Source organism: Arachis duranensis, chromosome 5 (assembly GCF_000817695.3).
Source record: "Arachis duranensis cultivar V14167 chromosome 5, aradu.V14167.gnm2.J7QH, whole genome shotgun sequence".
Taxonomy (NCBI): Eukaryota; Viridiplantae; Streptophyta; class Magnoliopsida; order Fabales; family Fabaceae; genus Arachis; species Arachis duranensis.
This window is the reverse complement of record NC_029776.3, coordinates 2,151,186-2,162,397: the sequence shown is the minus strand read 5'-3', so window position 1 is coordinate 2,162,397 and position 11,212 is coordinate 2,151,186. Positions and strand designations below refer to the sequence as shown.

At 35.0% G+C, this 11,212-nt stretch overlaps 2 protein-coding genes across 2 annotated transcripts in view; one reads left to right on the top strand and one right to left on the bottom strand.

The window, feature by feature from the left end:
- LOC107486993 (putative disease resistance protein RGA1) overlaps positions 1–530 on the top strand; it is a 33,628-nt gene extending 33,098 nt beyond the window's left edge. Inside the window, exon 3 of the mRNA XM_052261513.1 lies at positions 393–530. Within this exon, the coding sequence (XP_052117473.1) occupies positions 393–524 (132 nt within the window). The 3' untranslated portion in view covers positions 525–530. The remainder of the gene's footprint in view (positions 1–392) is intronic.
- Positions 531–1,898: 1,368 nt separating this feature from the next.
- On the bottom strand, positions 1,899–9,212 carry LOC107486996 (putative disease resistance protein RGA3). Its single transcript, XM_021144129.2, has 5 exons — positions 8,587–9,212; positions 8,437–8,509; positions 2,615–6,272; positions 2,375–2,509; positions 1,899–2,291 (listed from the first exon to the last, which is right to left on the bottom strand). The coding sequence occupies exons 3-4, from the start codon at positions 6,132–6,134 to the stop codon at positions 2,403–2,405; spliced, it is 3,627 nt and encodes a 1,208-aa protein (XP_020999788.2). The 5' UTR covers positions 6,135–6,272; positions 8,437–8,509; positions 8,587–9,212; the 3' UTR covers positions 1,899–2,291; positions 2,375–2,402.
- Positions 9,213–11,212: the final 2,000 nt, after the last annotated feature.

Here is an 11,212-nt window from a genome sequence, read left to right as displayed (position 1 = left end):
GTTGTAAGGAACTGAAATCTTTGTCTGAAGGTGTGAGACATCTAACTTGTCTGGAGCGCCTTCATATCATATACTGTCCAAAGCTGGTGACTCTACCGAGTAGCATGAATCAGCTAGTTTCCCTTCGTCATAGTTGCATCTATTGTGATACATTGCCAGAAGGCTTACAACATGTCCCTTCCCTCCAAAGTTTGGATGTGTTTGACATACGTTCAATTCCTGAGTGGTTGGGGGACTTAACTTCTCTTCAAAAGTTACGTCTCTCCAGTAAGGGGTTAAGGTCACTGCCCAGTAGCATCCGAAACCTGCCCAACTTGCGTGAGCTATCTATTGATGGGTGCCATAAGGAGCTGCAGAAGCGATGCACCAAAGTAACAGGACAGGATTGGCAGGCCATTGCTCACATCCCACAATTCAAACTGGTTCCCATTCATGAAGAAACATTTTCTGGTATAAATTCATCCCTTTATTCTGTTTTTACCATTAATTTATGTTTGTGTGAATTAGTATCTCGCCTTTCATAACTATAACTTAATCAATGTGCCTAGATAAAATCAGATCCAAATGGAGATCATGGCAGCTAAGAAGAGATCGGCATCGACGTCGTCATCATTTCGCTAAAGCTGATAAATTTGACTATCTGGTTGATAAGCTCTTTTATTGGCACGAAGGATGAAGAAGCTTTGATATTGTGTTTCAAAATGAGTGATATTTTAAATTGGTCTTTAATAATTTTTATATTAGATAAATCAGTCATTAACAAATTAGTTTTTGATTTAGAATATTAGACAAATTATTCTTTATTAAAATAAGTAGATAATTTAGTTCCACATATTTAAAATTTTCAAATAATCTATGCCCACATAGCTTCTGTAACTGGCATTAATGGTAGTAGTTTGATCTCCTTTGTTGCAAGTTCTCAAGGACTCAACATTCTTTAAGGTATTCTGATTTAACTCCTTAGGAAAGCCAAAGTAACTTATATGATGGACCCTTCTTCACAAATTGGTCAAGCTTGCAGACTCATGGATGATTCATTCATTCTGTGACAGTTGAAAACCAAGAATCAGTCAAGTTCAAATTTATATCAAAATGAAGATTTGGTAACAATAATCTGATTTTTTTTTAAGTTATATAGAAAATTTTCATATAGTTATATTCTTTATTTGCCATCAAATGTATCGGAAACTCCTCTTTCTCCCTTTCTTCTTTTATCTTAATTTTGTTGTGTAATATCCAGGATAATTCACGTGAAGAAATCAAAGTTTTAAATCTCACAGGAACCATATGATATGCTATGTTTTACATGAATTCGAATACTTTACAAGAGAATAACACAATACTAATACTGAGTGTTACTATACAGATTTTGTTCGTGATAACTTGTAGATGAAGTGGATGATAGATCTATGGCATGAAATGTTATGTACTTGCAACAATATTTAGGCACATAATAATCACAAAGTATTGTCACTTTTCTTGGTCCTTAGAAACGTTGCTTGCATTCTTTCTCATAAACCCTTGTTTTCAGTCAATACTGCATCATTGCAATTTTGGTTTTACATAAATTATAGATATCTGATTGCAGTTTTGGTTTTCAGTGCTCAAATACACTGCTCAAGCTTTAAAGTTCTTATATATTGAAGGCCAAATCTATTCACATGCAATATAATTTGCCAAATAAGACTTTGTTCAACGAAGCTCAATTTGCTTAAAATCCTTGTAACTATTTTGATTATAGCAATAATGAAACTAACACATAAAAGATCTAAGCCGTGTTAAATATTGTTGCAGCCACCATCACTGTCAGCATCCTAATACCCCAATTTGTAATTGAAAAATGGTTAGTTGGAGGTTTCCCTGCAATTCAGCTATGTGAAACTTTTCTTAACCACAAATCCACAATAACCCATCTGAAAATAGTATATATAGAAATAGAATCCAGTTTGAATCAATATACTATGATGGTACATAGTACAGTGTTTTAGGAACCCTAGTCTTTTTTTTCCATCAAATAAAGTGTATAAAAATAACTGTCCAATACAGTTTCCATCACAAACTAATGTAGTACCACTCATGAATAACTAACAAATAGGTTAACATATTCAGAATATAAAATTCTAAAACACAATTTTAAATCAAAAAGACATTGGCAAAAACACAGCAGGGCCAAGTTTTGTTGAAGGGGAGAATATGAGTTGGTTGGTGCTTCCGTGCAATTAACAGCAAAAGGTTTCTTCCAATATGTGTGATTGTATGTATGCATGCATATACTGCCACCTTATCCTGAACTGAAAAAAAGAAAAAAAAGCCTCACTGATTGAACAGAAAATATTAATGTTACAGAATGAAGCAAAAGTAAGTTTATGCTTACACATAGACTATGAAGGCACGAGTGAGTACTAATCTTGCTTCTGCTTATGTAGATCTTCAACCATTTCGTCAAATGAAAAATTTGGATGTTTTGATATGTTTGACCTCCTCAAATTCCATTTGAATTTGGCCATTTCTGTCAAGTATTTCAAACATGAGTACAAGAAGGCAGGGTCATGGAACTTGGGACACATTAACCAGGGGCAAAAGAAAACAAAACAAGAGAAGGAGTTGAATTTACCCCAACTTGTATATCTATGTTGCTGCTCGCGAATGTCAACGTGTGGAACGTGAGCAATGTTTGGCCAATCTTGCCCTGTCTCTCTCTGGCATCGCTGCTCCAGCCGAGCACAATCATAAATTGTGAGGGAACGCAAGTTTGTCAGGTTTCGAAAGCTACTTGGAACTGACCTTATCCTTGGAGAGCCACCAATGTATAAGTGTTGCAGAGAAGTCATATCTCCCAACCACTCTGGCAATGAATCCACTTCAAATAGCATCAGAGGTTTGAGGGATGGGATACATTGAAGACCTTCTGGTACTCTACCACTGATAATAACATCATGGAGGGAAGTTAGCTTATTCATGTTAGTTGGTAGAGTCATCGATTCTGGCCAAGAACATATAGTAAGGAACTCAAGACAAGTTAGGTGTTCTGCAACACTAGACAAGGATTTTAGTCTTGGACAATCGGAAATGGTCAATTTTCGAAGAAAACTCAAGCCTTGAAAAACATTCTCTACGAAGGACTCAAGCTCAACACAATCATCAATATCCAGCTCCTGGAGTGAGCTAAGGGTGCCCAGTTCTTGGGTTAACACCTTCAGTTTGGGAAAGCTACGAATCGTGAGCTGCTTAACACAACGCACACTCAGAAAGATTTCTTCCAGAACGGAAGCCACGTCTTCATTGTCAGATTCCAATCCTTTAATTTCAAGTACCTCCACGGATTGAAGGTGTGGTAACTTCATATTGGGGATGCATGAAATGGTTAATTTGTAAACAAGTGGGAGCATCTCTACTCCTTCGTCCCTTACAATCCTCTCTAACTTTGGCAAGTTTCTCAAAGTCAGCTCCTTTAGGGACTTAAAGGCCACCTTCTCCTCCACTCCATCATACGAGTCTTCATCAATGTACTTCACATCTTTCATACCAGATACATAAAGACTTTCTAAATGTGGTAATTTACCAAGTGGAGGAATCTGCTCACAGTTGTTGCAGTCAAAGAGTATAACATTAACTAAGCTTGAAAAGATGTTAGTATTTCTCACCCAACCAGGGAATTCTGATCCCCTGTAACCATTAATCCCAAAATTCTTGAGATTAGGGGGAGGCTCAAGGGCTTCAAGTACTCTCTCTGGACTAATGCATAATGAATTAGAATTAGAATTAGAATTAGAATTCCAAGACAAATATAAATAACTCAGCTCCTTCTTACTCATCAAATTAGCCTCTCTAGCATCATGTTCGCTCTGGACATTCTCGAGACCTTTAATGTGTAGTCTTCCACCAAGCTGTAAATCATGTAACTCTGCTAAGCCATGTTTGGCTTTTGAATCCACAATAAAAATATTCAGTGTTTTCAGTTGTTTCAACTCCCCCATTTTTGGAGGCATTTCTATTAATGACCAACATCCTTCAATTAAGAGATGCCTGAGATCCTTCAGCTTCGATATGTGTTTGGACAGACAAGTAAGAACATGGCATTGTTCTAGCTTTAGAATTTGCAATTTCTGCAGCCTAGAAACACATTTTGGCAACTTTGTAATGTAACTATTGTAAATATTCAAGTACCTCAAATGTGTTAAACTTTTCAGTGCAGAGAGTTCAGAAGATCCTGTACGCAATGCTCGGAGAGAATTATATAACTGCACTTTATGCAAAACCAATACTGGATATCTAATGAGGAAATTGCTAATTGCTGGTTCAAGATCAATAAAAGTCCTCAAGGACTCAATATTCTTCAAGGTATTCTGATTTAACTCAGGAAAGCCAGAGTAACTTACATGACGGACCCTTCTTGACAAATCGGTCAAGCTTGCAGACTCACCATAAGCTTTATACTCTTCTCCCACTATGGAGTGGGCAAGATCAAGGAATAAATCATGGATCTTGAAGGTGGTGTTTCCATACTTGTCAATTGATACTTCTTGAAAAAATGATCTCTGGAGCAGCTCCTCCCATTGCTGGTTACCAACATCTTCAACCTCCAAATGCCCTTTGGATTTAATTAGTCCATTGGCCATCCAAAGATGAATTAGCTGTTCCTTTGAGATTCGAAAATCTTCAGGATAGAGAGCACAAAAACAAAAGCATTGCCGTGATGATGGCTTCAAATGAAAATAACTTAGTCTCAAAGCACCCATGACACCATCAATGTCCCAAAACTTACTTTCCAACACATTGAGCCATTCTTTTTCCTCTTTTTGAATACCCAAAAGGCTTCCAACAACTTTGGATGCAAGGGGATTACCCACACATCTTCTGACGATTTCCTTGCCAATCTCCACCAGCTTTGCAGGCTGCTCCTTGTTTGGACCAAATGCATAGTGTGTGAACAATGACCAATTCTCATCCTGAGGTAATGGCTGTAAGTGATGAGTAGGGCATGTTTCCATGGCAGATGCAACAATCTGATCACGTGTTGTGACCAAAATTGAAACACCTTTGGTTTCACTACCTCTAGAATTCAGCACAGACTTCAAGTCCTCCCATTTGTCATTCTCCCACACATCATCTAGAACAAGCAAACACCGTTTGTCCAGCAACACTTGTTGAACTTTGTTTTGCATTGCTTCTAAAGTGGAGAGGTTTGGGTTCACTCCGGTGGAGGATTCTACAATGGACTGTAGAATTCTCATCATATTGAAGTTTGTAGAAACACAAACCCAAATCCTCAAATTAAAATGTTGCTCCACCCTCTCGTCATTGAAGACCCATTGAGCAAGTGTTGTTTTGCCAAGACCTCCCATACCAACAACAGGATACACTGAGACCCCATCAATGCTACTGGCATGCTTGGTGAGAAACTCTACAATCTTCTCTTTATCTTCGACTCTTCCAAACTTCGGGTGCTCAGGGATGGTAGAAATAGTTTGACGCTGTTGATCATCTTCCTGTTGCCTCTCTATAACACCTGTACGCAACTCAAACGTCCTCCTTCTTTCATCAATCTCATGGAGCCTGTTAGTGATCTCTTTCATCCTCTTGGCGACATCACGGCGGAAATAAAGTGACTTGGGATGCAAAGAGGCCAACCATGTGCCGTGTGCCCTTCTTACAACCCCAGAGCTTGTTTGCTCAAGTTGTAGCAGGTTTGACTGTGTTGAACAATCTTCCAAGATATCATCTAAAACATATGCTGCATCTGAAAGATCCTGCAGCCAAAGCTTCACGGAATTACTCTTTATCTGCCTCTCTTCAGCATCTTGAAGAACAGCTCGAATCATTTTGAGGCTCGAGGATAGCTTTTGAGCTTGTGAGTCAACACCCCAGAAAGCTGCAAGCTCACCCTGTATAAAAGTGTTCAAGTTTCCAATGACAATTTCAAGTAAAGCGTCTGCCATTATAGAATGAATGAAGGAATGCTTAGAGAGTCTTGTTTGGTGGTGCACTAAGAGGAAGATAGATCTACCATATATATTATGAAATTGAGTATTAGTATTATTCTCCGAATTATTGCTACGGTTCAGAATGTGAAAGCTGTGACCATGCAAGTTGGCAAATTGCATCAGAAGGAGCCAACTTTGAAGTTTGAACATATTGGATTTTTGTGCTCCATAGTCTTAAAGAAGCAGCCAGTGGAAAACAAATCAGAAGGTTGGAAGAGGATAGGGGTGGCCTACGTTTCAAGACCAAGTCCATGTAGTACATGCTTGTTCCATAGTAACCACTGATTCCTGCAATCAAGGATTTGGATATTTTCAGAATAAAAAGAATAATGTTTTAATATAAGAATAATCCATGTAATTATGAAACTATGTTAGAAATTAATAATACTACAATCTCATCCTCACCAGTCCCAAATTAACCAATCAAGACTAACTCTTTGGAGCTTAAAGATCATGCTATTATTTAGGCATGCAATGAAGACTTTTGGGCTTGTTCGTCGCATCCTAAGTTCTAAGAGGGCATGCAATTGCAACTAAAAGCTCTAGTGTTACTAGAACTAGAATCTTCAGAGAGTTTCCAATAAAGGGTTCCTAATCTATCAGAAATGCAACCTGAGAAAATCAAAATGAAAACTTTAACAGAGTCATTATTTCTTTTATAGTACATTTATTACAGATTAATGTTGATCTCAACCCCCAACAGTACCAATAATTGATTACCAAATTTTGGAGGGTATTTTCCCAACACAAATAGAGAAAAGAATTGCATGGTTGTCACTATCTTCAACTCAGCATCTACCATCCACCGCCATATACATCCACCATCGTCTCCTTCGGCAGCACTTGCAGTGTCCATCACTCCTCAGAACACTTCTGCTCATGCTTTTTTTTTTTTAAATATTCAAATCTTGTCAATGGCTGATCCTAGTATTTTGCTAGCATAGATGGATCAGCCAATTTTTATGCCAACTCGAGTTCCATTTGTTATTGATAGTATTGTAAACTAAATTTATAAGCTCATTCGGTAGGCTTGAGTTGAAAAATTGAGTTTTATCATATTGATTTAATAGATTATACAAAATACTTAGATATTTATGAAATTTGATATGGAACATTTTGGGGTTTACTCATATAAACTTTTATGAAATTATAAAATATATGCATCAGAATACTTGTACCTTAGACATTATTCTAATGGTTTTTGAATCTTATAAGTAAAAGTATAATTTTTGTGTGACAATTATTTTAAGAACTTGAGCATCTTGATCCAGTTGGTTCTTTGTTTCACACATTTGATGTAAATGAAGTGGGTGGGGAATTCTCTATGGTTAGGCTTATAACTAGTTCCAGCAAACATGTGGTTTTGTCAGATCTTAATTTTAAATTCAACATTCTACTACGTTGATTCAAGTAACAAATCAATAACCAAGAATATCAGCCAGGTTCAAATTTATCAAAAATGACTCGGTAACAATAGAAACAGAACACAGTCACATGCTTCAGTCATAACCAATGTCCAATTGGAATCAATTAGCTTCTTCTAGTTCATATACTATGATGGAACAGAATAATAGTCCTCCTTCCATCAAAGAAAGCGGATAAAAATAACTGGTCAGTACAGTTTCCACACAAACATCTACAATCTAATCTAGTACCACTTAAACTAATGATCATGAGAGGTCATGGTGCTTCTATGAAACAGATAGCAAATGGTTCTTCAAATATGTGAACTTGAATATGAAAGGTCAAGCAACTTTGGAATCTTGATAGAACTGGAAAACTACATTCTTCTTCAAGTGCGATTGCATGGACTCATCCCTAGGCTGCAACCTTGGCTTGAATTGGGAGGGAAAAAATCTCAGTATGACTGAATAGAGGATTTTCAGGTTACAGAATGAAGCAAATAGTACCATACCACAAAAGGTTGCAAGTTATATGAACAACTTGAATTTCAACTTGGGTTATATATGATTGGAGACAATAGTTGAGCAAAGTAATGTGAGGAATATATCAAAGAGTAAATGAATACTTATACATCCATAACGAAGCCCAAGAATGTGGAGCCAAATTAACGAGTTGAACATGCACAATCAATTATCCGAGTGATAATGTTGCTGCTTTCATTCTCAAATTGCTTAACTGAGGGCAATCATATTGCAGTGACTGAGGTATGGTTTTCGGATTCAGTGTTGGCTACTCACTGAACAAGCTTAAAGCTTTAACAGTATTGCAAGTCACTGGAAATATAATGGTGCGAAAATTTAGACCTCAAACCGGTAAGAAAGATGCTAAAGGAAAACAAATGCAACTTAAACACATCAACCACACAGAAGTAATGATCTGAAATGGAATGGAAATCTAAATCATGAAACTGTTTTATAAAATCATTTAAATCAACAAATGTAAGTGGTACAAAATTTATTAAAAAAGAAAGAGTATAGAGGTGTAGTACTTGGTTGTGGTGTTGACCATCTGATGATTCTTTGTATGGTACATCTATCTATGCAATTCTGACCCAGAGAGATCTTCAACCAATACATCAAATAAAAAAAGTATTTGAAAGGTGATTAGAAAAAGAAAAGAACAATTGAACTGAATTTACCACAAAACGAAAGTGTGTGTTCCAAATGCAATGTATGGCCAATCTTCTCCTGTGTCTCTCTTGCATCTCTTCTCCAATGAATCTACTCCACCTAGAATCAGAGTTGCAAGGGAAGGGATACGTTGAAGGCCTTCTGGTGCCACACGGTTATGGCCCCTTCTTCCCAAGATTTCAACATGATTCAGGGAAGTTAGCTGATTCACGTTTCTTGGCAGACTCATTAGTTCTGGGCATTCAAAGATATAAAGGGATTGGAGACAAGTTAGGTGTCCTACACCTTCTGACAATGATTTTAGCTTCCCACACCCAAGAACTGTCAAACTTTGAAGACAATTCAGACCTTCAAGAACATTCTCTTACAAAGGCTCCAGCTCACCACAATTTGAAATTAGCAGTTCTTGGAGTGAGCCCAGGCTACCCAGTTAATGAGGTAGTACCTTAACATGATGCATATTCTGCACAATTCCTTCTGGGAGGGAACCCATGCCATCATCACCACAGCTTGACTCCAATCCTTCAATTTCAAGTACCTCCACGGATTGAAGGAGTGGTAACTTCAAATTGGGGCTGCATGAATGGTTACTTTGGAAACAAGTTTAAGCATCTCTACTCCTTCGTCCCTTTTACAATCCTCTCTAACTTTGGCAACTTTATCAAATTTAGTTCCTTTTAAGGTAGCATTTGGTAGAGAGACAGATATTGAAATAAATTTTAATATTCTGTTTAGTACAAAATAGGAGACAGAAATTGAAATAAGAATGAAACTCTAATTTAATTTGTACAAAGCATAAAATTAGAATTAATTAATTAAAATAAAGATATTTTAGGTATAAAATATTATTAAAGTTTCAGTTTTCATCTCTACAAATTTTAGTCTCTTATATTCCTACTTTTTGGAGGAACTAAAATTTTAAAGACAAAGATAAAATTTTAATATCAGTCTTTAAACCAACAAATATAATACTGAATTTTAATCTATCCATCTTTATCTCAATCCCTCAAAATAAATACTATAGAGACTTAAAGACCTTCTCCTTCACTCCATCATACGAGTCTTCATAGACGTACTTCACATTTTTCATATCAGATACCGAAAGACTTGTCAAATGTGGTAATTTACCAAGTGGAGGAACCTGCTCACAGTTGTTGCAATCATAGAGTATGACTTTGACTAAGCTTGAAAACATGCTAATATTTCTCATCCAACCAGGGAATTGTGATCCCCTATAACCATCCCAAAATTCTTGAGATTAGGCGAGGGTCAATGTAGAGACTTAAAATAAAAAACAAAAAAACAACAACACAGATGGGCTAAGCCCATAACTTTTCTTTCTTTTTCTTCTACTCCAACGGCACAGAAAACCCTTCAATTCAGCAATACACACGTTATTACATTACTTCAGAATCTCTCAGTCACTATTCTGCTGATTTTCCCTCTCTCATATCACCTCTTTAACAATAATTTTATACATTTTTATTTCAATTAATTTCACTATTCTTCTTTTGTTCCAACTCTATTATATTCTATCAAATATACTCTCTTATGTTAGTATTATTCCAAAATTCTATTAAAATAGGCTACAAATATTATCAATTATTAACACATTAAAGTAATTTTTTATTTTGATAATTACTTATATCTTTAATTTTTATCATATTTATAATTATAAGTATTAATAAATCAAAAAAGTTTAAGATTAGGGTAAGATAGAATTTAAAATTTTTTAGTATATAAATTCTTTTATATCAATTAATATTAAGATTAACTTGTTAGAGTTATTATAGTTATGTTTGTGATATTAGATACTCAAAGAAACCACTCTCCTTGCTTGTTGGAGCCTGTGGAGTAGAAGTCTCTTTTTTGAATTTTAGTCTATGAGTAAAAATTGTATTTATAGTTAAATTTTAGTATTGTGTCATTTTTATAATTATTAAAAATAATTTTAAATTAATTATTTAGTTATTTATTAACTTATTTGTCAACATGATGTTATATTAAATATTTTATCAAGTAAAAAAACTCACTTGAGATAGTATTTTGTACTGAAATTAATTTTGTCATTTGAAAAATTAAATTATAATGTAGATATTATCTTGCATATCTACTTCGAATGTAAAGTTAGTATTGAATTTAGATAAAGTTATTACATGAATTATTATTTTTGAATTGATGATGCACTTATCGATTTGTTTGACAATTTTTAACTTGATAATAATTTGTATGTTAAAATATTTTAGAAGATTTTATGACAAAAATCGCAACTAGTGGCAATAAACGCTAGTGGAACATGTTTGTTTTAGAATTCACAAAAAGAAAAATAATCTAAGTGTGCTTTTTGTTTATTATTTTGACTTTTTTGACTCAGATAATTTTTCGTTTATATTTATATAAAATAAGAAAGTTTGAATATTTAATGTGTATAAATAATTATCATTAACATTGACGAAAGAAAACATTAATAAGCAAAACTAAATGAATCTTATATCATGTAAAAGTCTGACTGTAATTTTCATTATAAATGTCAGAATTAAACCGGTGATCGAATCGATCAGACTATTGAATTATTAGAATTAAAAAGAAACAATAACTATTTGTTATTATTTTTACTTTATCATAAATATTTTT

What these genes read in the sequence shown, in the direction of transcription:
- LOC107486996 (XM_021144129.2), bottom strand. Translation starts at nt 6,134, where the DNA reads ATGTTCAAACTTCAAAGTTGGCTCCTTCTGATGCAATTTGCCAACTTG. An exon ending in ACATAGATATACAAGTTGGG is followed by an intron (nt 2,510 to 2,614) that starts GTAAATTCAACT and finishes AATACTTGACAG; the next exon opens with AAATGGCCAAATTCAAATGG.